This window comes from Eulemur rufifrons, chromosome 14 (assembly GCF_041146395.1).
Source record: "Eulemur rufifrons isolate Redbay chromosome 14, OSU_ERuf_1, whole genome shotgun sequence".
NCBI lineage: Eukaryota > Metazoa > Chordata > Mammalia > Primates > Lemuridae > Eulemur > Eulemur rufifrons.
Genome location: NC_090996.1, coordinates 8,808,684 through 8,835,970, shown reverse-complemented (window position 1 = coordinate 8,835,970; position 27,287 = coordinate 8,808,684). Strand labels below are relative to the sequence as shown.

Below are 27,287 nucleotides of genomic sequence, written 5' to 3'. Positions count from 1 at the left end.
GGGTCTTGCTATGTCACCCAGCTGGAGTGCAGTGGCTATTCACAGGCAGGATCACTGCAGCCTTGAACTCCTGGGCTCAAGCGATCCTCCTGCCTCGTCTCCAGAGTAGCTGGGACTACAGGTGCACACCACCATACCCAGCCTTCAACATTTTGTTTTTGTTGCAAGTGGCTGCCAAAAAGTCTCTTAAGTCTTTTTTTTATTGCAGTAAAATAGTATAACATAAAATTTGCCATTTTACCCGTTTTTGCATTTTCAGCTCAGTGGCATTAATTACATTCTCCATGTGCAACCATCACCACTATCTAGTTCCAAAATCTCACGTCTCTTTTAATCTATAACGTTCAGCCTTCTATCCTAAATCTTATGATTGAAAGTGATTTCAAACAACACATTTGAGCTCTGAGCTGGCTGCCTAAGTTCAAAGCCCAACTCCTCCGTCCGTATGTCACAGCCTTGCGATCTTGGGCAAATTACTACTCGCACCTTATATTCCCAGGGGCTAAAATAAATGGAGATGACAAGAGGATAATAGGTGAGGAATTAATGAATTCATGGAAGCAAAACGCTAGAACAGGGCCCACCTGGAGGTGCGCTGTGTCTATTAGCCACTGTGGTCAGGAGTGAGGCTGCAGCCAGGGGGCGCTGTCGGGGCAGGGAGAGAGGCTTTTGGAGGTGGCAGCAGCAGGCTGGGGCTGGAGGCCTCAGGGGCTTCTGTGCCCTCACAGGCACAAAGGCTGCCCACCCTGCACGTGGGCAGCAGGTCAGCCACAGGGGTGGGCACCACGGGGTGGGGCAAGGAGGGAAGCCCTGCCCCCGTCCCCTCCTGCTCCAGCCACCCCGGGGCCACTTCGGCGCTGCGAGCCAGTGGCCCGTCATCCCTGCCCAACAGAGGCAGTGGGGGCTCCCCTTGGGCAGGGGGCAGGGCTTGGTGGGCAGCTGGTGGGCCTCAGAGGGGACTGACCAGGAAGGGCAGACTAGCCCCCAGCACGCCAGGGACCCTGCCCCCAAGAGCGGGGACTGGCCCAGAGTCAAGCTTTGCCAACAGTCAGACCAGCGGGGCCTCTGTTGATGGGGGCATTGGACAAACCTCTTGGGGCCAGGAATGGGGCAACGGGGGACCTTTGGGATCTGGGTCAGAGGGTGGGGGAGATGACTATATGGCCAAGGCAGGGACTAGAGGCCTTACGGGGAAGCGGTGGATGCGGGGGGAGGTCCAGGGCCTTCTCCCCACCCTGAGCCAGGTCACTGTGGATGCCTCTGGGAGCTCAGCCTGGCAAGACGCCACTGGGGGAAGCCAGGACCCCCCACGTGGCCAACACTCCCAGCCCACACAGAGGGAAGGACGCTGCCAGGGCCAGGCCACCACTCGAGATTCAAGGTTCCCAGCCCGGCCCCTGCTGTGCCATCTTCAGGGACACCCTGGAGGGGGCTGCCCTGAGGAGAGAACGGTTCTGGGGCCTGTGGGGAGGGAGGAGCGAGACCCAGGGGCATGGTGGGGGGAAGAAAGGAGCCCCCGGCCCCAGATGGGGGAAGCAGAGAAGGGGGACAGAGGTGCCCAGAGGCCACGCTGTTGGACCCATCCTCGGCCATACCCACCAGCAGCCTCTGAGGTTCCCCTGGGGCCACTGTCCCCCCAGGCCCCCCTCACAAGACCTGGGAGCCTCGTAGTCTCAGCAGGTTTACTGTCGGTGGCAGGTGAGCGGGGAGGGGAGGGGAGCGGGTGGGGTGGCAGCCAGGAGTGAGGGGTGCTGTGGTCGCGGCTTGGCCCCCTGGGGCCGGTGCTCCCACCTCCCTGCCCACCCGGGCATGGACCTTCCAAGACGTGGTTTCTGGCTGGGTCTGTCCTAGGCGGGAGAGGAGGGTCCCTGGAGAGTCCAGGCCAGTGGCAGCGATGGCTGTAGGGGCCATAGGCAGCAGCCAGGCCTCACAGAGGAGCAGAAGCCACTCCAGTCCCGAGACGTCAGGTCAGCGACGACGGGCTCAAGCTTGTCAGCTGTGGACTTGGCTCCCCCCACTCGCCCTGCTCAGCGAGGGGCCTGGGGGGAGGGTCCAGAGGGCTCTGGGGGGTCTCCAAGTGCCTGGCAGGGGGCTCGGCGTGGGAGTGCAGGGTGGGCCTCACGTCTGCAGCTCCAGGAGGCGGGTGGGCCCCGAGGGCGGGGGGCCGGCCGGGCTGGAGCTGTGGGCCTCCCGGAGGTCCTGCAGCACCCGGAGCAGCTGGGCCAGCGGGTCCTCGGGGGCTGGAGGTAGATGTGGCCGTGAGGGTGGCAGGCAGGGCCTCGGAGGCCAGAAGGCCCTGGGAGTGGGCCGGGGTTCCCCACCCACGCATCCCTGAAGGTGGCTGGGGACGAAGAGGGAGTCCCAGATGGGAGGGACCTACCTTGGCCAGGGCCCGTGGGTGCAGAGCCTGCCTCTGTGCTCCTGCTCGGCTCCCGGAGCTTCTCCCTGTGGGGGAGGACAGAGTGAGGGCCTGCGGCCACAGCCCACCCTGCCAGGGCTCCTGGCGCCCTTGCTGGGAAAGCTGGTGACCAGTGTGGGCCTCCTGAGCAGCAGGTGGCTCCGGGGGGCGGGAACTGACTCTCAATCTCCAATGAAGCAACACGGGCCCCTGGTCACCTTCCTGGTTCCTTCCTCCCCTCCCGCCGCCGTGGGTAACCAGAAGGGCCTTTGGAAACCAAGCTCGGCCATCACTCTCACATTGGCAGGGCCTGTGGGAAATAGCCAAGTGGGGCCTGAAAGTCCCCTAGCTGGCCAGAGTGAATTTCCTTCTTACGGAACAGGAGACAATGACATTTTCCTAACAGGGCTCACCAAAGACCCTGGGCCCTTACAGGTTCGATTCCCCGTGTGTTTACAGGAGGGAGGACGAGAGCCGGGTGGATCCCTGCTCAAAGTCCCCTATGTAGGCATTCTGGCTCAGTCCTTTTCACCGTCCCCCGGTCTATTTTTTTTTTTTTTTTCTTTTTAGAGATATGGTCTCACTCTGTCACCCAGGCTGGAGTGCAGTGGCATCGTCATAGCTCACTGCAACCTCCAACTCCTGGGCTCAAGCGATCTGCCTGCCTCAGCCTCCTGAGTAGCTGGGATACAGGTGCGCGCCACCATGCCCGGCTAATTTTTTTTTTTTTTTTTTTGAGACAGAGTCTCACTCTGTTGCCCAGGCTAGAGTGAGTGCTGTGGCGTCAGCCTAGCTCACAGCAACCTCAAACTCCTGAGCTCAGGCGATCCTCCTGTCTCAGCCTCCCGAGTAGCTGGGACTACAGGCATGCGCCACCATGCCCGGCTAATTTTTTTTTTCTATATATATTTTTTAGCTGTCCATATAATTTCTTTCTATTTTTAGTAGAGATGGGGTCTCGCTCTTGCTCAGGCTGGTCTCGAACTCCTGAGCTCAAACGATCCGCCCACCTCGGCCTCCCAGAGTGCTAGGATTACAGGCGTGAGCCACCGCGCCCGGCCCCGGCTAATTTTTAAATGTTTTGTAGAAGTGAGGTCTTGTTATGTTTGAACCCCTAGGCTCAAGCAATCCTCCTGCCTTGGCCTCCTAAAGTGCGGGGATTACAGGCGTGAGCCACCGCACTGGGTGACAGAGCAAGACCCTGTCTCAGAAAAGAAAAGAAAAAAAAAAGCTTTGCCCTCAAGGGAGCAAATGAAAAAGCAGCCATGTTTGCGGGGAACGTGAGGTCAAGGGAGGGCTCGTTTCTTCAGACGGGGACGGAGCGTTTGGGGGCTGAGGAAATGACCCAGGAGAGACAGAAAAGTCCCTGAAGCTGGAAGGGGTGGCCCAGCAGCAGCGGCACGGCCCCTGCATGAAGGACACAGTGGGCAGGGGCCTTGCGGGGAGCCCTGGCTCGTCCACGGAACGAGCAGGCGGGAATCGCAGGTGCAGGTGACGCCGGTGGGCGCGGGCCGGGCTGTGGGAAGACGAGCGCTCACCTGTGGGTCGTGCCTATGTTTGGGGCCAAAGCAGCACAGACAGTGTGGGGCTGGGGCCGTGTGCCAAAGGGGTGAGCAGGGACAGAGTGTGACAGACGGCAACCCAACTGAGCAACCGGCCACAGCACTGGCGGGAGGAGCACCGGGCAAAGATGTAGGTAGAGAACGTAAAGTGGGACCCTCAAAAACAGTTTCCTTCAGGAAACGCAATTTTCGATGAGCTGCCTGGCTACAGACCAGGGAGGTGAGGACAGCAGGAGGGCAGGGGCCAGGCTGGACAGTGGCCTCCCACGATAACCAGGCTCCAGTTCCTGGTACCTGACATGGCAGGGACTGTCACCTGACATGGCAAAAGGGACTTTGCAGACGTGACCAATGATCCTGAGTTGGGCAGAGGATCCTCCAGGTGGGCCACAAATGTGACCACAAGCGTCTATGAAAGGGAGGCAGGAAAGTCACAGGAAGATGACAAGAGAATGGAAGCAGAGAAGAGTGATGCACTGCGGACATGGAGGAAGAGGCCCTGCGCCCAGGGAGGTAAGTGGTTTCTAGAAGCTGCAAACGGCCAGGAAACAGATTCTCCCTTACAGCCACCAGGAGGAGGAACCAGCCCTGCCAACACCCAGAACCGTAAGGGAATAAATCGTGTTGCTTTCAGCCACCACGTTTGTACTCATTTGCTAAAGAAGCCACAGGAAGCCAGCACAGCCGGGGACCACGGACAGTGGCTGGGAGTGGGGGCCGGTGGATCAGAGGTCCCGGTGGGCTGGATCCAGAGGAAGTGAGCCGGGATGGGGTGAGGACGTTCTCAGGACGGCAGGTGCACAGGTGTCAGGACCGAGGGCACCGGAGCCAGAGGACTTGGGTTCAAACCTCGACTCTGCGACTTCTGGCTTAAGCGTGGATCGTAAGAACAGCGACCTGGGTCAGTGACTGTGACTGTTAAATGAGTTCGCACCTGAAGTTAAAATGGAGCCTTGCAAATGAAGAGGAAGAGGAGGAGGAGGAGGAGGAGGAGGAGGAGGAGGAGGAGGAGGAGGAAGAGGAGGAGGAGGGCAAGTGCTAGGCCTTGGCCGTGGGTGTGAGGGTCCAGGTGGGGGTGGTGCACGCATCCCCCAGCGGAGGATGAAGTCACCAAACAAGGGGGCAGGAGTAGGTGTTGCGGGGGATGGGGCAGCGAGCCAGGGCCACACCATCAGAGAGGAGGTGACCAAAAAGTAGCTGCAGCTCACAGGGGAGCAGATGTTTCCAGACCGACGGCGCCAGCTTCGAAGGTTTTTCAGGAAAGAGATAAACCCTGGAGGCGTTGATGAGGAGCCAGGAGGACCCAGAATACAGGGGTGTGGGGGAGAAGAGCCCAGCCCGGGCAGGCTCAGGGAAGCCGAGCTCTCAGGAAGCCCTGGCCCCATCCCCAGAGATTCCCAGCTGACGGGGCCCAGGCATCCTGTTGTCCGAAGTTGATTTTTGACAGCATCCTGTTTTTTCTAAGCTGCAGCCAGGGCCAAGAGCCACCGCATGAAGCGAGCTGGCTGAGTAACCCAGGGAGCTGGCCGAGGGCAGGGCCTGCGCTCCGAGGGCCCCGTGAGCCGGCTGGGCAGGTCGGGAGGCAGGCTCAGCCCATGCCAAGAAGCAGCCCCGGCCCTGACCCTTGGCTTCTCCATCCTAACCTGAGCGCCCTGCGTTGCAGAGGTGTTCCAGGGCCCCAGCCAGATGGGGCTGTGGGGTGGGAAGGTGCTGGGTGCAATTAGCAGAGAGGTGGCCAGCCACCAGAGAGCAGCAGCCCCGAGCCCAAATCCCAGCTCCAACCCTGGTGTGCACATCCCCAGGGCCATGCAGGCTCTCCTGCGTGGGATTCGCAGCCCCTGCACGGGCCTCCTCACCGCAGGGCAGGCTCCACACCCAGCAGGTGCCGGTAGATGAGCTGGGCCTCAAGGTCATGGTCAAGAGGATCGTTCCACTCCTGCAGGGTCACCCGAGACCGGGTCTTATCACAGCCCCGATCTGGTGGCAGAGAGAAGGCAGAGTTATGAGCAGACACTATGGGACCACCACGTCCAACTTCCTGGCAGTACATATGGAGAAACTGAGGCCCGGGGAAGCAGAGGTATGGACTCAGGGGCCCCCAGTGCAGAGCTGGGAAGAAAGTATGGCCTGGTACTTTCCCCACCTTCTGGGGACAGAGGCTCATCTCGGATTCAGCTCCTGAACCAGGGGATACGTCACTACAGAGCCAGGGAGTTGTGCAGGACGCACAACTTTCTGGAAGGTTTCCTGCCTCGGAGGAAGCAGGGAGCAGCCTGGAACTGTGAGATCACGGTGAGGTGGGCCACAGGGGGTTTGTGCCTTGCAATGAGCTGGCCCTGCCACTTGCTGGCTTTATGACCTTGGCTGAGTCACCTGCCTTCTCTAAAGCCTCAGTTTCTCCTCCATAAAATGGGATAACAGGTCCTGCCTCTTGGGCCACGGTAGCCCGCTACAAGAGTATGTCTGTGACAGTTACAGCCAGAAGCTGCAGGTCAAGTCAACCAGCCAGGAATGCCCTTGCAAAGAGTCACCAAAGGCCATCCCCACCCACTGCTCAACCACAAATCCAGGGAAGGACCAGAGCAGTGGTCAGGTTCAGATGGCCTCTGCCACACTGGGCCCTGGGGACAGAGGCTTGGCCTGGCCTCAAGGCCAGGGGGCTCCACGTACTGCTCTAAAAGCAGGTGGGGATGGGTTGGGGGAGATCTTGAAAGTTCTAGAACTGTGCTGTCCAAGAGGGTAGCTACATGAGGCTAAGTTTATTAAAATTAAGCAAAAGTTTAAAAAAATTAAAACTCAGCTCTCCAGCTACGCTAGCCATATTTCAAATGCTCAATAGCCACAGGTGTTAGTGACTAGAGTATTGGACAGAGTGAATACACACCATTTCCATTATCATCAAGAGTCCTTCTAGAAGCTCCTGTCTGCTGTTCCTCCAGTACCCCAGGCCTAGGCGACCCCCCCAGCCACAGCTCTGGTATCAGGATGCCAGCGTGGGAGTGTGCTGACTTGGGGCTCTCTTTGGTTCTCCTCAGTAGGGAATGCCTAAAGCGTGTTCCTTGAGACACTGAGTCTGCAAGGAGCTCACTGGGCAAGAGGAGGGTTCCCTAGGGTTCCCTGTCAGATGAGTTTGGGAAGTGCTAGCAGGGTTACACAGCATTAGAAACGAGATTCTAATGGGTTTTCAGGCCTCTTCAGAGCCTTCCACATACTCACTCCTGTGCATCCCACACATCGCGTGGCGTTTCCCAAACTACCTGGTCTCGAACCGTCTCTGCCCAGGGCACGAGGAGGGGCGGGCTTTCCTCAGGTTGGGTCCCCCAGGCGCACAGGCAGGGCACAAGGGCCCCATGCACTGGCCTGAGGCCTGCCAGGACAGACGCAGAGCATGGGGCCCAGGCCTCCACACCCACCTGTCCTGTCTTTCTGGTGGCAGCAACTCCACTTGTCCCCACGGAAGATGCCAGGGTGGTAGGAGCCCAGCAGGCCAGAGTTGTTGATGCTCACTTTCCGCAGCGCAGACAGCCACTGGTTCAGCTCGTTCACGCACTGCAGGGGACATGGAAGGGGGTGGCCCATTGAGAAGTCACCTCTTCCAGGACGCCCTCCTTCCCTGCAGCTCCTGTACTGCTCCAGCACCACGTTCCCAGCAGTCGTAAGTTGGGAAAGGCGGCTCCTGCTCAAGCGTGTGCTGGGCACACGGCCTGCTCAGCAGAGCGTGGGCTGGATTCCAGCCGCCACCGGCCCCTCCGCCATGCCTGTGGGTATCCCAGAACCTGCCAAGCATATGTGGTGGCCCTGCTGTCACCACTTTTCCCTGTGGCCTGACCCAAAAGGGAACCCCTAAAGGGTATGGCCCCGGGGGATGGGCCTGTGACCTCCTCCCCACCAGCCAAGGACAGTCACTCCCGGGAGGAATCCAAGGCCCCTTCAACCATTGCCTGTTCCGTGTGTCCCTGCCCAGATACTCGTCTGGCCCGCCCCTCACGAGGTCCTGCTCAATGCCACCTGTCACAGGCCCTCCCTGACCACCCTTTATAAAGCAGCACCCCTCCCCACTGCACCCTTCCCACTGCACCCCCCCTGTTCCCTCCTCTTCTCGCTTAGTCTCCTGCAGTTCCCCTCGAGGAACATCGCCATCGGACACTTTCAATATTTACTCATCGGTCCACCTTCTCCCCTGGGATAAAAGCTCCATGAGGGTGGGCACTCTGCTCTGTCTGCCACCCTGTCCCTTCACCTAGAGTTGCACCTGGGACCTAGTAGGTGCTCAATGGGTATTTTTTAAATAAACGAATGACTGAGTTAATAAATGAACAGACAAGGAAGGTACAGGAGAGGCAGTACCCACAGCCAAACATGTGCATAATATGTGACTGTCACACATTGATACACACACGAAACACACAGGCACCCACCCAGACTTCTGGAAATACAGTTTCCCACAAACAGGTGCAACCTGCAAGCTCCGAATCACAGGGACACAGCTGTCCACGCACTGGACCACGCAGACCTACACGTAGGCACCCTTGGAAAGACACGGGCCGTGGCCTCGCTCCCTCCTCACGCCAGCCCACCCGGCTACTCCCGCAGCACCTGCCCGAGCCGCACCTTGCACTGCAGGTAGGCGGTCTGCGGCCTGCCCGCGTCGTCCGTGTAGATGACCTGCATGACGTGCGAGCTGCCGAAGCTCTTCTCTTCCACCTTCTCTGCCGCCCGGATGTTCGCCAGCCTGATGAAGGCACTTTTCTGGGGCAGGCAGGGAAAGGGGGCTTAGGTTTCCGGCCGGGGCCACTCCCCTCCCTACCTCTGGGCCTCAGCCTCCCTTTCCGCAGCACCAGGGGGTGATGGAGGGGCCCCAGAGTGCCAACTGCTCCCAGGAGCCTGCTCTGTGAGTGGCCTCAGCCAGGGCAGAGCCCAGAGGTGACCGTGTGCCCAGCGACTGGGAAGGAAGGAGCGGGGCCTCTCAGGGCTCCCCACAGGCCTGGGAGCTCCGGGCTCTGGAACGGCATCTGGACACCCCGCATTCCCTGGGCTACAAAGTCATGCCTGTGACGGACCAGGCCTTGTGCCTTTGCACTTACTAATTCTCCAACCACCTTTGTTTTCCTAGGCTCTGCAAGCCATATCTCCTCCCCTGTCCCTCCCGTCATTATCGAATCTAAAATACACACACTCCTTTTTTTTTTTTTTTTGAGACAGAGTCTCACTCTGTTGCCCAGGCTAGAGTGAGTGCCGTGGCGTCAGCCCAGCTCACAGCAACCTCAAACTCCTGGGCTCAAGCGATCCTCCTGTCTCAGCCTCCCGAGTAGCTGGGACTACAGGCATGTGCCACCATGCCCGGCTAATTTTTTGTATATATATATTTTAGTTGTCCACATAATTTCTTTCTATTTTTAGTAGAGATGGGGTCTCGCTCTTGCTCAGGCTGGTCTCGAACTCCTGAGCTCAAACGATCCGCCCACCTCGGCCTCCCAGAGAGCTAGGATTACAGGCATGAGCCACCGCGCCCGGCCCAAAATACACACACTCCTAAACGGCCCCTAACCTGCTAATGCTGAATCTATGCCCCCAGCCCCCACCCTCAGCCTCCCTTCCCCTTGCCTCTGGCGTCCTCTCTCCAGAATGCACCTGGGCCCCTCGCCATCCAAATGGCAGGTCCCCCATGGCCCTCAGGATAACACCGACACTCCCCATCGTGGCATCCAAGCCCACCACCCCTACTGGCCTTGGGGACAGAGCAGGGGCAATACCATGTCTTGGGAGGAGCAGGGACACACGTTTGAGCTGCCCTGGCATGAGGTCTGCCAAAGGACAAAGGAGGTGGCAGGACCCTCTGCCCAGCCCAGAGGGCTTGCTGCCCATGCTGGGGGCGTGCCCACTGGAGAGGCGGCAGGAAGGGGGCAGCAGGGCGGCACTGCACAGGGGGACGCAGACGCTAAGGCGACAGAGACAAAGACTTGCCATCCATTCCCCATGGAATGGCTAGAAAGCTCAGGGGTTAAGTTCCAGAAAACACACTTAGGGTTATGGTCTCTGCTGCATTAGAGCAGAGGAGCAGAGCAAGGATCAGAGAAGAAAGCCACAGGAAAGTGGGCTTCAACTCCAGGCAAACAACTTTCTAGCAGACAGCTGCAAAAACAGAATAAGCTACTTTAGTGGTAGTGAGCTCCCTGTCATCAGTAACAAGCAAATAGAGTCTTTGGGGGATCTTAGAGAGGTGATCCATGACCCACACAGGGCTGGACAAGATGATCTGTGAGATCCCTTCCAGGACTGAGCTCCAGTGCTTCTACACTCCCGCCTCTGCCAGGAAGCCTTCCCTGGTTGTCCCAGCCTTCTCCTCACTCCTAGTCTTCACGAGCACTGTTCACACCCTGGCTCGCTCCTGCCTCATACGTCCCCCCGTAACTCCAGAGGGTCGGAGTTACTGGGTACCGTGCAGTCTTGGGGTTCCGATGGGGGGAACCAGGCTACAGAGTGAGGCAGACACAGGCACACATTTCTGCTCCACCACAGCCTACTGGGGGACTTTGGACAAGTCCCTTTGCACTTGTGCACCTTGGCTTCTGTGAAATGGGAATGACACCAGCCCTCAGGCAAGGCTGGAGAGGAAGAGCAGGTGGCAGATGACAGGTGCCTGACCCGCAGCAGGCACACTCAAGAATGGCCCCAACAGGACACTGCAAATGCTCCCCACCTCTGCAAGCTCCTCAGGAGGGATGGGGCTTCTACTGCTGGGGCAGAGGCCAACCACGGGGAAGCCCACAACGGTGGCCCCAGCTGTCTCAGACTGACAGGCCACCTGACTGGCTATCAGAGGTTGACAATGGGCAAAAACAGGGACCAGAATTAAATAACACCCATGTGGGAAAACCTTTCAATCCTGGCGATGGGGATGCGTAATAATTAGAATCTAAGGGGTCTTTGGTGGGGCAAAGGCTGGGCCCCTCGTCTGGTGGGATCCCTCAGCTGGCTCCTTCACAGCAGGGGGTGACAAACTCCTCCACCTACCTCAGCCCCACCTTCACCTGCTTGGGGCTGGGCACCCCTGGCAGACCAACCCCATAGCCTGGATGACTGGGGATGGCCAGCCCAGCAAGGGGTCAACAGGTACATTGAGGAAGCGTCCTTAGCCCTTCTTGGGAGAACACAGCTTGCAGGAGACCAACCCAAGTGACATAGTGTCTTTAACACCATCTGCCTGCACTGTACTGCGCCAGGCCCCGGGTTAGGACCCTAGAGACATCATCTCATCTAACTCTCAACAACCAGGTAAGGACCGTCTTCCTAAACTTACAGACCAAGAAACCAACGCTCAGAGAGATTGAGACGCTTTCTCTAAGCACACATGGCTGAGCCAGGGCTGGAACCCAGGACTCAATGCTTGTCCTGGCCTCTTTCAGCGCCACACCCCATGTACCTGACCAAGAAGCCAGGGCTGGACGCCACAGTCACTGCCTGCCCCACGTGCTTCCCGGCAGAGGGGCCTTATATACTCTTGGTCTGGAGTGGCCTGGTAGCCGACCAACGGTGAAGACACCTGAAACCTGGTCCTAGCCAGGCTTTCTTCTCTGACCCTGGTGGAGCTCAGGTGCACTCTCAGGAAAGGGACAGGTGCCTCTAGGGTGCTATAATCTCCCGGAGCCCCTCTTGCCATCTTCCCTGCTTGCCCACCTTGGAGCTGGGCGTCTTGGCGAAGCTGAGGGCCTCGGTGGTGAGGGAGAAGTGGAGCTTCTTGAAGGACGACGACGCGAGGGGGCCCTTGCCTTTGGTCCTGTGGATGAAGAGCGGCCCCTCCTTCACGGGTGGCGCCTGCAAGCTCAGAGTCCGCTGCAGGTCCAGCTCTGTAGGGGGGCGGGGCAGGGCGGGAGGAGAGCGGGGAGCCCAGTGAGGGGGCGGGGAGCCCAGTGAGGGGGCGGGGCCGGGGCGGGGCAAACGCCAGTAGCAGGCGGGGGGCGGGGCCGCGCGGGGAAGTGCCCACCGTCCTTCTCCTCGATGTCCACGAGCTTGGTGATGAAGTCCTTCAGCTGCGCCACGCCTTGGCGCACGGTGGGCTGCAGCGGCTCCATCCAAGCCTCCTTGGCCCTGGAAGCTGGCGTGTCCATGTTGCCCACGTTCTGGACCGCCTAAGGGTGACAGCACGAAGGACCAGGCTCTGCTGGGACAGGGCCCTGGCCACTGCACGCCCCCAACACCCTCGCAAGCCTCTGCTTCAGCTGTAGCGATGGAGGCAAAGGCGGCAGAAGCCCGGCCCACGGGCCCACTCCAGCCCCCTGGGGGATCAGGGATGGATCATGGCCTCTGAGGTCCTGATAATTGAGACCATTTGGACCCAATCTATTGACCTTCTCTGCAAGTTTAATCTCAGACTCTGCTGCGCTGGGTGCCCCAGCCTGGGATCACATAGACTCGGGTTGGAAGGTCCCAGTTCAGCACCGAAAGGCTGTGCGCCCTCGGGCAGCCTCTGACCCCTGGCCGACCTGTTCCCTTGTCTGAGATGGGGTTCAAGTGAGGCGACCACGAGAAAGCTTTGCACACTGTCAGGTGCAGTAACCATGTGAGAGTATCAGCGGCCTCGTCGCAAGGCCTTCCCGGAGCCAGTAGGGGACGTAGTGCAATCCAGGCGGGGGCCCCGGTGCAACACCCCGCCGGGCATCCCGCCCCGCTCGCTCCGCAGGCCCGCACCTTGGCCAGCAGGAGCAGGGTGCGGCTGGTGCGGGCGTCCGCGTGGCGCTCCCGCAGGTGGAAGAGCTTGGGCGACATGATGGCGGGAGAGAAGAAGCGCAGGCACAGGAAGCTGGTGACGGCGATGAATGGCACGTTCTGGAGGGGTGCGGAAGAACATGAGTTCCCCTGGACCTGGGCGCCCGGCGGCCCCGGCCAGTGCGGCTGCGTCCCCGCCCCTCTGCCCGCCTTCCCCCGCCTCCCTGCCGCTCTGTCCCCAACCCGGCCGGGAGAGGGCGCACCTCGTGCTGGGCGCCCGGGAAGCGCTCGCGCACGCGCCGGAAGAGCTGGCGGAAGGTAGCGCGCACCACGGCGGGACAGGCGCGCACCGAGCGACTGAGTGCGCTCAGCAGCGCCCCCAGGTGGGCGCGCAGCGTCTGTGCGCTATGCTCCAGCACCTCGGCCTCGGTCTGCGGGCGGTGCAGCCCGGAGCACCTGCGTGGGCCAGGGCGGGGCGGCAGAGAGGGGTGCGGTGAGCGCCCGCACGCCACGCGGACAGGGGCTCCCGCAGACACAAGCGCTAGAAGGCATCAACCGAGACATGGACACAGAAACGACACAAAGGTGGGCAGAGCAGCGACAGATAAACCCAGGCAGAAAGAGCCACGAACACACACTTGCAGACAGGCCCTGAAGCCGCACCCCCCACCCACGGCACCCCCAGGGATTACCCGACCTCACCCTACATCCTTAACTTCCACTTTGCTGGGGTCCAGCTCCACGTACTTCTTCTCCTCAAACACCTTGTCGATGATGGGGCCCACGATGCCGTGCAGGTACCGCATCCCAGCCACCTGGGGGCCACCGCGAGCTGCATTGGTCCTGTCCCCCCTCCAGCTGCCCTTTCCCAGCAGCTGGCCTCTGCAGCCACCCCTGCATGCTCTGCTGCGGTATCTGCCCAAAAGGAGCCAGCTACACAAGCAGAGCAGCTCTACACACTGCTTCTCCACAAATGAATGAATGAATGAAATTCATAACCTTAAAGGGCCCTGGACACTGAGACAGAATACTTGAGTTTCAGTTCCAACTCTGTCTCTTGGCCTCTCTGAACCTCAGGGTCGTCATCTATAAAACGAGGACAGTATGCCATGCAGACCCACCTTCAGAAAAGACTCCATGGACTTTGAGGCCAGAGAATTGCTCCGGAACAAGGTGTTGGCTTCACCTACAAGCACAGGTTCCAGTGGGTGGTGGGCACTGGGACAAGGCTTTGTGGGGAGGAGACAGAGGACCTGGGGCTGGGGCTCTAAGCTAGCCCTTCAGTAAAGGCCTCCTTGCCACTGTCCCACCTCTGTCCTTTGCTCCATCTCTCTCCTCCCCCATGTGCCCCCTATGGACTCCCTGCCCCCACTCTGCACCCCGGGACTGGCTCCCTCCCAGGCCTCACTGGTGCGCCGCAGCTCCAGCTGGAACAGCAGGTCCAGGAAGTCCTTGGCCAGCCCCTGCCCCAGGAAGAGCTTGAGCAGGCTGGTGGCCACATCCTGGCGGCACTCGGTGCTGGTCGTCTCCTCGATGAGTGGGATCAGCTGCCCTGGGCCCTGCAGGAGGCGGCAGGGAGAGGCAGCGATGGGAGAGGCACAGGGGAACCCGAACCTTCACTCTGGGAGACCTTAAAGCACCATGGGGAAGGGGGCACTTTCCCAAAGAATGGCCGGGGGCGGGGCCCTGGGCACTGGCCAGCTCCTTACATCCTGAGAACTCCATGTCCTGCTCTGCAGAATGGGTTCAGAAGGACAGGGAGGACAGGCCTACCGTCGCCAGACCCTCCCACCTCCCCCCAGAGCCTCCTCACCTGGGTGCCCAGCTTCACCTCATGGCACAGCAGCTGCACCAGGGGCTGGTAGCAGCCAGAGGGCAGCACCGTCTCGTCCCGCAGCCGTACCTCCAGCTGCAAGGAGCCCAGGTTGCCCCTGGAAAGTTCAGCCTGTGACCTCTCCACGAGGGACCCAGGCTGCCCTCGGCCGTGCCCCCCTCCCCCCTCCCCATATCCTTCCCCCTCAGGGCCAGCCTCCCCATCTCTCTGCTCCTGCCCTCCATCCTGTCCTGTGTTGGTTCCTTGCGCTGCTCTCCCAGGCGCTGCCCCTACTGCTTATTTCTTCTGTCTGAAAGCCCTTCCTGCCTCTGCACTCATGGAAACTCCGTCTGTCTTCAAAGCCTGGTTCCCTGCCACCTCCAGGCTCCTACAGCCCCCAAGCTTGACCCACTTGTACATACAGGGCTCCCCAATCTCGAATCTATAAACTCCCAGATAATAGCGGCTTCATGTGAACACTTTACACTGGAAGCAAATCCCCAACCCCATAACAAGCTGCCAGGGAAACTAAGGCTCAAGCAGCTCAAGCAACTCGCCACATCGGATCTCACTTCCAGGCTTTCTTGTTCTGACCCCTCCTGGAGGGGGGTGTGGACCGAGGCTTAACATCCTCCAAGACCCCCCTTCCCCCACCCAGCACACGCTTCACACACCCACAGGCATCAAAACGGGCCCCCGTCTGGTTCATCGGAAAAGCCCTCATGCTGGACGCACCCGTCCACCTGCCCTGCTAAGGGTGGGCACGGGGGGTCTGGGGCCTTCTGCAGGGAGACAACCCTGAACCACCCAAGGGCTGTGGGGGACACAGCAAGCAGGCCAGGTCCCAGCTCGGCTGCCAGATTTGGTGAAATAAAAACCCAAGACACCCAGTTACATTTGAATATTTTTTAGTGTATGTCTCAAATATTTCATGGTCATTTTTATACTAAAAAAAGGACTTGCTGTTTACCTGAAATGCAGCTTTAGCGGGGTGTGCCGTCTCCTACCTGGCAGCCCTATGCCTGGAGAATCTCGGGGAGTGACTCAGAGGCATGGCTCAGGGACACCAGCTCTGGGGACTTGAACCCTGCTCTGACATCTGCAGGGAAACCCTCGGGAAAAGGTCTGAGTACGTGTTCTAGAAACTGCCAGAAGGCAGAAAACAGAGGACCTGGACTGCCTCCAAGCTCAGAGGACAGGGCTGAGCGCAGGGCGGTGGGAAGGGACAGGAGGTGGGTGCGGCCTGGACAAGAGGGATCCTGGCTTGGAAGATGAGGGCTGTAGGAACCCTGGGGCTCTGTCCCCTGACCCCTGAGCCCCCCCCTGCCCTGCCTGCCTGAAGCCAACTCTCGAATCTCAGCCCCCAGCCCTGCTGCCAAGTCCCCGGCACTCACTTGTCCCGGAGGCTCTTGGACTGGTCGGGCTGCAGCCGGAACCAGCCCTCCTCCTGCTGGGCCACCCGAAGTCTCTGGACATTGACCACCACCTAGGGGCAAGGCAGACGGGTGGGGGAGGGTGTCGTGCTGGGGCTGGGACTCTCAGGTCTCTTCCTTGCAAACTACCGTTCAGTTAGTGGGGAGGGGTCCCTTCCAAGGGTCCCTGAGCACCAGCAGCAGTGGGAGGCAGTTGCTGGTTCTAGGGAGTCCCCGGCTTCCTGAGTGTCGCTCTCTGGGGAAGCTGGAGGGAGATCCCTGAGGGTGGGTTGGCTGGAAGGGGGGCCAGGTGCTGAAAGCAGCAGGAGCACCCTGGGGCAGTGCTCACTTTGCCCAGGAAGTCGTTTCGGCTGACCAGGTCCCAGTCCCAGGCCTCCACACACAGCGCCTCAGCCGCCCTCTCCTCCAGCTCAAACTCAAAGGTCTCGTTCCAGCGTGGGTAGCATGATTTCTTCACGATCTGCCCAGAGAAGGGAAGGAGGGGGTGGGGCTGACTCCACAGGGCTCCCCAGGCCAAAGGCAGAGCCACCCCAAACACCTCCCTGGGTCCCTGCGGACTCCTTGCCTTGGAGGCTTTGCAATAGCAGAGGTCAAAAATGTCCTGTCCAAGTCCGCACCCGTTTCTCAGATGGGGAAAACTGAAGCCCAGGATAGGAAAGGGACTTGTCCAAGGCCCCACAGCATTGAGAACCCAGACCGTGGCGCCCTCCCCCAGGACTGAGCCCACGACCCTGGTTGTTCCTAGGGGTTGGGGAAGGCAGGGTGGGCCGGTGTTGGACTTTCCAGGTTAACCCCACTTGTCCTGTCTCAAACCCTTCCCTAACCCCACCATGGGCGGGGTGAAAGGGGTTGGCATTAGCGGGGCTGAGACCTGCTGTGTCCCCCCAGAGAGGATGCCCCCTTCTCTGGGCCTGCTCTGTGAGACTGCGGTCCCAATCTGACCTCCCAGGTGATGCTGAGGACAGGGCCGGCAGGGCCCTGAGCCTCCTGTCCCCGCCCAGCCCACTGGCCTTCTCACCGAGGTCTCCTGCGTCCGGCCGTTGTAGCGCACTCGGACGAAGGGGTCAGATGCGCCGTTCCGATCCTTCGGGGCTAGGTCCCTGGTTGGGGGGGAGTCACCCACTCGTCACCTGAGCCCCCCAGCCTGTCTCCACTGGGCGGTAGCCACACCAGGCTGGAAAAGGCCTGGGTGCGCCCTGGCCCCTCCCCCTCTGGGCCTCTGCTTCCACAGCCGTCTCCCCAGCGTCCCCCATGTGGCCAGGACTCCCCCAAGGTGGAGGCCAAGGCTCCATATGATCAGGCAGCTGTTGCCCTTTGCTCTCGGGGTGCAGGGAGTCAAGTGCCACCAGGGAACAGCCCAGGCCGAGCCCCCTGCCCTCTGTTCCCAGGGCAGCCTGGAGCCGGGGCGACCTCTCTGAGCCTCAGTTTCCTCCCCTACCCCACTGAGGCCAGGTGCGATGATGGCCTTCCAGAAGGCTCAGTAATGTCCTCCTGCTCAGGGTGGGTGAGGTGCGGCCCTGACAGACCGTCCTTCCCTCCCAACAGATGGAGCTTCCTGAAGCCCAAGTCCGGTCACCTCCAGCGCAGAACGCTTTGCAGAGGAACAGCAAAGCCCATGCTTCTCCTGTTTACTATAAACATCATTATTCTGCCCGTTTCCTCTCCATATTTTAAGTTTTAAGCCTCTCGTGCCTGCCTTCCTTTTCCCCTCGAAGCTGTCCAATAGAACTCCAAGGTTTGGCCTGGAGAATGTGCCCAGAAAAGTAAGGAGAACGTGTTCTTTCATCTTCTGCTGCAACCGGGGATGTCTCAGGACTCCAGCAGGGGTCTTGGCACTGAGGACAGCCCAGAGAGGCCTGGACACACCCCTCCCTCTGCTGGGACTTGCCAAGAAGCAGCCAGACTGGCCCAGCCACTGTGTCCCCAACCGTCTGGAAAGGAGAGGGCTGACAGGTTCCTGGAGGGAGGGGATGGCCGGGGAGAAATGCTTTGGTGTTGCCGTGTCCATGGGTGGGGATGGGCACCTGGGAGAAACAGCCCCGAGGTCCCAGAGCCTGGCCATGCGTGTGAGCGGGTGCACACGTGTGCATGCCCGTGTCCCAGACAGCCTGGTGCCTGGCAGGGCTGAGGGCGCGGAGGAGCCAGGGGAGTAGGGAATGGAAGGGGGGGCGGGAGAATGAGTGAGCGTGGGGGCATGGCTGCGGCTCGGCCCAGGTCCAGACATTTTCCATCCATTCCCATTTTCCCAGGGCAAAAATAAAGCCAGGGCAGCCACAGAACGCGCCCCCGTGCACATCCAACCCCCACCCCTCATTTGCCGGAAAGAAATCTTCCTCCCAGCCAGGCTGACCGCCCCGGGTGGAGGGCACAGTGCTCCACAGGCCCTGGCCGGCGGGGGGCTGCCCTCCTGCCCCAGAGGCAGGGAGGGACTCCAGGAGGTGGGTTTGGAGCCAGAAAGGAAGGCACTTCTCACGGACTGTGACTCACACCCAGGCCCAGACGGGAGTGGAGCCTGCAGCTAAAAATACCCTGCAAGTGGGGCGGGGGTGGCCCTGGCACAGGTGACTCAGGCCCACTGAGCCAGCCAAGCCACTGTCCCTCCTGGGGAGAACCGCCCCCCTGCCCATCTGGAGATTTTCAGCAACTCTTTTCACCCCCGAACCCCACCGAGGACCTACACACACGCACACCAGGCCAGGTTCACATTGGGGTTAAACCTGGGGGAAGCCCAGCCTTGGTGCTGGGGCACTGGGGTCACAGTTCAGGGTCCCCCTGCACCCCGACCCCACTGCTCTATGATGCCTGAAGTTCCACCGTTAGAACATCACCCACTCCCTTAAGGGACACGTCCCCTGAGTTTCCTAAAGATCACCCAGGAAACATCTCCAAGTCAGGAAACCTCCCAGACCCTCTCTTGGGAGCAGGCTTTGATGGAAGGCGGCCCTGGGGCCAAGAGGCAGGGGTGCAGGGAGGGGAGGCTCCTCAGTGGGTTTCTCTGGTTTCATGGGCCCCATGCCCACGCCCCAGCCCCCCATCTCACCTGGCCTCCAGCACGGAGCAGCGCAGCCGGCGGGCCCGGGGTCCCGGCACCACCTCCAGCCGCAGGTGGATCTCGCCTTGCACCTCCTCATCGGGGTCAACCTCCGTCAGGTGGGCCCACCCGCTGAAACCTGTGGGGCTGCAGCTGAGCCAAGGGCCGGGCCCTTTCCCGCCAACCCTTCACCCTCAGCCCTGCCAGGCACCACGTGGCCCCTCCATAATGGCCTCGGAATCCCCTCGAGCACCCTCGAGGCAGGGGCTGCCTTCCCCAGTGACAGATGGGGATGCTGGGCATCGGAGGCTGGACAGCCGCAGGTGGAGGAGCTGGGATTGGAATCTAAGTGAGGGCCTGTGCCTACACCACTGTGCCACGATGCATTTAGCAGTCCTGACCCCAGCTCATCATGGGACTGTCCTCAGTTTCCCCATCTTAAAATAAGAGAAGAGTGGCTCTCCCCTAGGGCTGCTGGGAGGAGGGTCTGAGGCCAGGTGGGGAAGCTGCACGGGACCCCAAGGAAGGGCCTCACTGGGGCCTCTGGACCTCGGAGGGGCTGGCTGGGGCTGCAGGCAGGAGAGGCCTCTGGCCTGGCTGGGGCCAAGAGGCTCCATGAGTCAGCAAAGCCTGCCGCCACCCCCGTGCCCGCCCCAGCCTCACAGACAGGAGCAGGTGTGTGCCGAGGAAGCCGGTGAGAGGGTCACCGAGGCTCGGGCGCAATGCCTGAAGCATCCAGGAACTCCTGGTCTAAACCCTCAGAGAAGACAAGACCTGCCCAAGGTCACGCAGTGAGGCTGGGGCAGGGCCGGCCCTCAAAACGATGTCTGCACCCCCAGGAAACATCCAACGGGCTCTGCAGCCTTGACTGGCTCCAGGCCAACCCCTTAGACTTAGGACAGAGGGGCGCTGGGGCCCAGGCGGAGCGGACCCCACGGGGTACCGAAGGCGCTATCCCGACCGGAGGAGGGGCCCCGACACCTCAGCAGTGAGGAATGCATGGCAGGCCTCAGACGCCACAGCAGCCCCTCTCCGCCTGGGGAAGCAAAGCCCCAAAGTGGGCAGAAGAACACAGAGGCCACAGGCCCAGGCTTCTGGGGAGCGTAGAGATGGCCTTCCCTGAGCATAGGACCGAGAGACCCGGGAGGGACGGTCTCTGAGCGGGAGAGAGGCCAGGGGGTGCGCACACCAGGGGCAGGGGGAGAACGGGGAGAAGCAGGAGCGAACCGTGGCCTCCCTCCCGGGGATCTTACCCTTAGGGTGAGAGGCCAGCGTGTCCCGTGTAAGGCAGACCTTCCCGATAACGTCGTCCCGGCTAGAGGGTGGAGATGCAGCCAGAGCTGGGCAGGGCCGTGGCATCTGCTCTCAAGAACCAAGCACCCCCACCCACCAAGTTCAGGGTCCCCTGTGGGGAGCAGGGAGGTAGACGCTCCAGCCACTTGCAGTGTAGCTCAATGGAGGGGGGACCTGTGGCTTCAAGATTCTGGACACTCAACGGGCACATGGTATTTCTGTACATGGACCAACACGTGTGCCCACACACCTGCCAAGCTCATGCTCTCTGGGTGCCTACTTCACAGCTCACGCCCCATGCACACCTGTGCCTGTACCCCGCACATGCACCGTGTGATGCGGCTTGTGCCCCACGAATCCCTGCCCTGCCCCCTCCCAGGCCCTCAGGGCTCTGCCTCCCTCCTGGCTGCAAAGAGGCTGCAAACAGACCAGTGGTTCCAGCAGGGAAACGGGCCAGAGAGCCGGGCAGATAAGCCGGGCAGATGGCCACATCCGGGCCCCAGCTGAAGAGTGGGGACACCCACCTGAGGGCGTCCTCGTCCATGACGTAGAAGGCCACAGCGTGGAAGGTGGGTGGCAGGTGCACCTGATACTCCTCACCCCAGAAGGGGCACAGGGTCTTCCACACGGTGGCTGTCCTGAAGGAGAGGACCCTCAGCACCCACCAGGCCACCCCCAGGCCCTGGGTTGGGGCAAGGCAGGGCTGTAAGACGTGAGCCCACCTTCCTCGAATCTCCCCACCCCCACCCCCAGCAACAACGGGCTCTGGCTCCGATGCTTCCTCCTCAGACCCCACCCCCACTGCCAGTCACCAGTCCCTGTCCTCCCTCCCTGCCCTGGACGGGACACAGGGCTGCCGCTAACCTGCCATTTTACATTTGGGGAAACTGAGACCACAGCTGGCAGTAGCTGGCCTCGGGTCACAGGACAGCTGCAGAGCTGGGACCACAAGCCTGGCCCCCCAGCCTCACACCCCGAGGGTCACAGTCTTGCCTCTCCGGACTCAGCAGGGGGCGGGGGAGGACCCAGATTAAGGCTCAGGGGACCACTCTCATGCCAACCACTTCACAGGCAGGTCACCTGCACTCTGGGGCCTCAGTTTCCCTGTCTGTACTGGGATAATCAGACCCATCACACCCTCCCTCCTTGGTGACCTGGTTTGGAGACACTCGACAAAGAGTCTCGTGCCTGCAGGGGGCAAGAATTGGGACGCTGCAGCCTGGGCGAGGGGTGGGCAACGGGCACTCAGGTGGGCAGAACAACAGAGCGGCTCTGGCCATGGACTTGGAGGCAGGGGTCTGGGTGGGGAGGGGCCAGGACAGCAAAGACCCCACCCAGAGATCAGGCTCTGGGGTCAGCCAGACTTGGGCTCCAGGCTGACTTTGCCACTCAAGGTATGTAACCTTGAGCAAGTTACTCAGGGTCCCTGAGCCTCAGTTTCCTCATCTGAAATTGGGGTTTGATGATATAGTATCTAGCTCATAAAGGGTCAGCACGGGGCCTGGCGGAGACAGCGCTCCATACTCGATAGCTGCGGTTACTAATCGTCATCGTCATCATCTGTCTCTCTCGGGGGCTGCAAGGATTGTAAAGATGAGCAGAGTCGGCTGAGTCCCCATTGAGTTACTGGCAGCTCTTTCTCACATCCTAGCTGGTGCGGCGGGCATGGGGGGGCCCCAGGGGCATAGGCGCTCCCCGCCTCGCCCACCTCCCGCAAAATGCACAGCCCCTTGGGAGGGGGGGGCTGGGGTGTGGGCGGTACCTGATGATGGGCTCATTGTCCACCTTCACGATGCAGTAGGGGTCGCTGCTGCCAGTGCTGCAAGACAGATGGGTGGGGGGCGGGGCTGGAGGGAGGCCAGCAGGGGCGGGGCCAAGGATGGGGTCTCCAGCAGTGCCCTTCCCTTCCCTGGGGGAGGAGAGGTGGGAGCCCCCAAGACAGGGCGCAGGGGGACAAGATGCCTCATCCTGGGCTGGAGCCCAAAGGCTCCACGGACCAAAACACTGTACCCCCACCCTCAGCCTGGGAGCGGGGTGGTGAGGGAAAGGCAGGAACCTGTACCCCTATACGCAGGGGTTTGGGAGGAGGGGGGAGACACAGGGAAGGGGAGAGAGAGGAGGAGGGGAGAGAAAGGGAGGGGACAGAGGAAGGAGGTGAGAGGGAGGGGATGCTCGGGAAAGGATGCCCCTACTTCCTGCCCACTCCCACCCCATGCCTGCCCGGCCCCAAAACAGAGTCCAAGCAATGGACCCAGGCAAGCTCCTGCACCCCTACCCTCCACACCAAAGTCTAGCGCCTGGCTCTCCCCCTAGTCTTTGCTCCTGCCATCCCTCCTGCCAACCCTCCCCTGCCCCCTCCCCTGGCCTGGAGACAAAGAGGAAATGTCTCCCCAGGGCTCACACTGTCTCCACCTCCATCCTAGTGCAGTTAGTGATGTATGTCATCAGCTGTCTCCCACCTGCTATGAACTCCCTGAGGGTGGGGACCACTTTTGTGTCCCCAGGGCCCAGGACAGGGCTTGGCACGAGATCGGGGTGAATGGACGAATCAATGAATGAGTGATCAAATGAACAAATATAACAGTCCACCCTGGAGAACTCCCAGCCATCTGGGAAAGGAGGAATGGGGACTGCTCAGGTTGGTGGCAGGTCCCTGGGGTTGAGAGGGGCCTCCAGCCAGACCCAGGGCTGACACTGGGCAAAAGGGGGAATGACGACTGTCTCTACAACTGTTCCTCCCTCCTTCCATCCATAGCAAGGAAGTGTATTTCTATGTCCCAGATTGGGGAACTCCAAGTTCTGCTTCCCTTCTCAAAAGGGGCTCTTCCTGCAGAGGAAGCCACTCGGGGCACAGAGGCTCTCCCGACATAGACAGGAAATGTCTACCCAGGCTGTTTTCCCGCCTATAAAGTGGGAATTGTAATGCCAGCTCACAGGCAGCTGCCCTGGGTCCCTGAGATGACATGACAGGGCCAGCCCCTCGGAGGGGCTCAGTAAATGCTAACACTTCCCGAGACTCTGCTCCTCTGCCTGTAACCTCCACCCACCCCCATCATTCAAGAGCCCCTCTGCAGGAAGTCTCCTGTGAACACTCCAGCTTGCATCCCACCGGCCCAAAGCCAGGGTACTCCAGGGCTCAAGCGATGAGGCCCTTGTGTCCCCAGATGCCGGCCTGCAGGACCCAGGAGCCACGCATGTATTTGTCCAAGGAGCTCAGAGGAAGCAGGGAGAGATCAGTGCTGGCTGAGACAATGGGGGACCTCTGTGGGCTGTCCCCCACCACTGGGCTGCTACTGCTTCCTGGCCTGGGGGACCCTTGGGCCAGGCAAACTCTTGTCCACCCCAGCACTGCCCGCTGCTCAGCTCTCAGGCGGTGAATGAACACACGAATGAATGGTGAGGCCTGGGGCACGTGGTACAGGCAGCATCACCGGAGTGGGCACAGGCCTGGAGCCAGGAACAGAACTCCGGTGTGCAAGGACTGCGATGAGCTGGGTGGCTGGATTAGAGGGGTGGGAAGGGGACAGTGCCAAGAGTGGGCCGAGGCCAGGTTTAAGGACCTAGGCCCAACCATGGTCCCTAGTGAGCTGCTGGGACCCAGGTCTGCCTAGCGCCTTCTGCCTGGTGAGGCCCCTGGGCCGGGCCCCTCTCCCACTTCTCCTTCTGCAAGTCAGTCGCCATTAGCCCAGCCTGGCTCCTTGCAGGGCCTCTATATTTAGGGCCTTGGCAGTTTCTAGGCTATGGAAGTGGGAGGACCAGGGAAAACCCCGAAATAGCCCTGGGCCTGTCCCCAGGGCCACTGGGTGTGGGAGCCAGGGGGCCACTGGTCACCATGAGCCTTGGCTCCTGCCCAGCTGACCCAGGTGCCCAGGGATGGGAGGCAGTGGGAAGGAGTGTGGCAGAGCAGGCAGGCGCTGGGGCGCACCACTGAGCTCTGCACCCTGAAGAGGAATAAAAACCCATGAGTGGAAGTGGCAGGGAGGCAGGTGGCAGGCATGTGAGCATGACTCCCTCCTCAGATGGGCCACAATGAGAGGTGGTGAGTTCCCCGTCCTCAGAAGCGTGCCAGCCCTGGCTGGAGGGAATGCTGCTCAGGAGACAGACCAGGGGCTGGTAAGGCACAGCAAGGCTCTGGTACTTGGTCACAGCCTCCTGTGATCCCCAAATCCCTGCTGTCCCTGCAGCCAGATGTTTTGCATGAGATTTCCGAGGCTCAGTCCCCTTGAGCCCCATGACAAGCTCACAGCCTTTGGTGAGCTAGGATTCTTGGCCTGTCCACAGCAGACAAAGGGCGTTTGAATCCTGACTTCTCTACCTACTTGCTGTGTCACCTGGGCAAGCAATTTCTATATCCTGAGCCTCAGTTTCCCCATCTGCAAACTGAGGCTATCTACCGTATACAGCTAATAAGAGGATTAACGAGACTGTCCTCAACACCTCTCATCCCCCCTACTACAGACCAGGTCCCTCAGGGCACCGGGAGTGCCAAGATGAATGAGCCACCGTCCCTGTCCTCACAGTCAGGCAGCTCCTGAACGAGCAAGTGCCACGCCAAGGGCTGCCTCCAGCCAACCCACAGCCATGAACCCTGCCCAGGCTGCCAGGGAAAGCCCTGGGGAGGAGGACAAGTTTGAGAGGGGCCCTGAAGGATGAATAAGAGTTTTCTGGAGGACTCTGGAGGGGAGTGGGAAGGCAGAGGCCCCACCCATATGTGGGGCAGGGCTGTGAAGCGCAGCTGCCCAAAGGGGAGGGAGGGAGGGGCTGAGTCTATGATGGTTTAAGAGACCGTTGACAGCTCAGGGCTGTGTCCACCAGCCACCACGAGGAAGGAAGGGAGAGGTGGCAAGTAGGGCAGACAAGGGGGCAGGGTGAGGAAAGAGACTAGGAGGCACCCCTCTGGGGGGGGGGGATGAGGCCCCTTGCCCATGGCCCTGGGCTGTGCAGAGGCAGGGCTGGGTAGGGAATCAGGCACCTGGGCTCCCAGGTAGGCACAGCCCAAGACTTTCACTGCCCTGGGCTGGGGAGAGCCTGGAGTCAGGCACTAGAGCCAGCTGCTTCAGAGATGGGGAGGGCGGCGACAGACGGAGGGGCTGCTCCTCCCAGCCGCCACCAGCCAGAGGAGGCCAAGATGACCTAGTTACTGAGCCGGTGGGCTGGGCTGGTGCTTAGAGGCTGGGCCTGGGGGCTGAGACCCTTCTCAGAGCTAGTCTGCCTTCCCGCCCCACAAAACTCATTCCCAGCTGCCACCCCACTTCTCCTCAAGCACCGAAACCCACCTTGAGATTCCCCACCCCCCTCCCTCACCCATTGCCATGGCAACTGCTGAGCTCAGCTTCGTCAGGCCCAGGGGGCCTTGAACTGGAACTGCTTGCGGTGGCACTGAGCGTGCAGTGTGGGGAAGCTCACAGCGGCCACAGTACTGGGAGAGAGATACCCACCCCTACCCCACCCCCTCACCCCTCCTGGCCACTTCTCTGCATCCGGGAGCCCCAGGGGTGGGAAGGCTCCAGCCCAGCAGACTTTGGACCCGATGCCTCCTCCTTCTCTGGGCTCCCCTTCCCTGCCCCCCCAACTCCTCCCGGTAGCCAATGCCCCTGGCATTGAGCTTTCCACCTTTCCCTCTAGAAAGCTTTCAGCCCCTGGTTTACAGAAGGGGAAACTGAGGCTTAGGGCACACTGAGCTTCCCTGCACATGGGAAAGCTGGTGGCAGCGCCAAGATGGGGAGCCAGTGTTCAGGGACTTAGCCCCCGGACCTACTGAGAAGGGTGGGACAAGGGGCTCCTGAAACCCTCTCAAATCTGGCCAGGGACCAGGGTAATCCCTAGATGTCAGCACCTGTTAGGAGCCCTAGATTCAAGACCTTGCTCTGCCACTCGGAGCCAGCATTTCAGGTCTCTGAGCCTCAGTTTCCTCATCTGTAAAGTGGAAGGATGGGCACTGCCTGCTGGGTGGTTGGAGGATACAGGATGGTCAGATAAAGCCCCAGGCACAAGTGGGCTGAAGTTACAATTACCACCCGGCCCCCTCCCACCGTCTGGCACCTGACCTGTCCCCACTGTTCAGGCCAGTACCTTCCCCCCTGCCCACGTGCACAGCAGGAAGCCCAGGGACAGCCCCAGGGCCACAGGGCCTGTTTCAGGTGCACACTCCAGGGTACTAAGGGCTCCGTAATACTAAAGCAGACCCCTCGTTTGTAAGGGGGCACCCCACCCCCTCCAGCCACACCCGGGGCAGTTCACCAAGACGTCTCCCCTGCGACGTCTCCCCGCGCTCCAGCTCCTGTCCCATCAAAGCCCCTTCTCCTTTGAGCCGCGGCGCGCTTCCTCACTAAGCCCTTTGACAGATCCCCGCCCCCTCCGCAGTCCCCAGCCCTCTGTGACACTCTCCCCGTTGTCACTCGCTGTCAGGAGCTCGCAGTAAATCTCACTGTCCCCATTTTCCCTGCCCGTCCCCCACCGCGGCCACACTCCCACACTCTCGCCGCTGCTCCACTTGCGGGTAGACCCCAGAAAAGTCAGGCGTAAAGGGGGCAGCGCCCTTCCCAGGAAAGTTGGGGCTCCCACCCTCTGCCGCGCTCACATGTCCTTGGCGGGCAGGTTCTTTCCCTCCACGATGCGGATGGACAGCGAGCTGCGCTTGGCCATCGTGGGTCCGCGACGAGGGGTCCTGGCCCGGGGGAGCCGGACGCCAGGGTCCGGGAAGGCGGGCGGCGGGCGCTGCACTGGGCGCCGCGGGGAACGGGCCGAGCCGGGCAGCGAGGCGAGCGCGGGGGCGGGGGAATCGCTTCCACTTCATTCACCCCCGCCCCCCCCACGTGCAGGGGACACTGCGCCCGGACAGGCCAATCAGCGGCCGGGGTTCCCCGGGCTGGGGCGGGGCGGGGCCGAGAGGTGGCGCTCATTGGCCGCCTGGGGCGTGAGGGGCGGGGCCTGCGCGGAGGCGCTGGCGAGGGAGGGGGGCGCCACCCGGGCGAGGGTGGGCGCGGGATTCCCGGTGGCCCGAGCCATGGGTGCCGGTGGGCGGCGGGCGTGGTCCGGGCGCCAGTGCCGA

General features: G+C 61.0%; 1 protein-coding gene across 2 annotated transcripts; it reads right to left on the bottom strand.

Annotated features, from left to right (window-relative positions):
- Positions 1-208: 208 nt before the first annotated feature.
- Positions 209-26,977, bottom strand: RASA4B (RAS p21 protein activator 4B). Of its 2 annotated transcripts, XM_069486398.1 has the most exons (21): positions 26,817-26,977; positions 21,999-22,055; positions 20,761-20,874; positions 20,197-20,258; positions 18,953-19,082; positions 16,931-17,012; positions 16,241-16,372; positions 15,874-15,965; positions 14,480-14,597; positions 14,075-14,225; positions 13,788-13,852; positions 13,369-13,481; positions 12,930-13,122; positions 12,649-12,786; positions 11,945-12,089; positions 11,638-11,807; positions 8,572-8,709; positions 7,374-7,509; positions 5,817-5,937; positions 2,381-2,445; positions 209-2,240 (listed from the first exon to the last, which is right to left on the bottom strand). In XM_069486398.1, exons 1-21 carry the CDS (start codon positions 26,879-26,881, stop codon positions 2,119-2,121), a joined length of 2,409 nt encoding a protein of 802 aa, XP_069342499.1. In that variant the 5' UTR covers positions 26,882-26,977; the 3' UTR covers positions 209-2,118. The 2 variants fall into 2 exon arrangements, with proteins under 2 accessions (XP_069342499.1, XP_069342500.1); XM_069486399.1 differs by lacking the exon at positions 8,572-8,709.
- Positions 26,978-27,287: the final 310 nt, after the last annotated feature.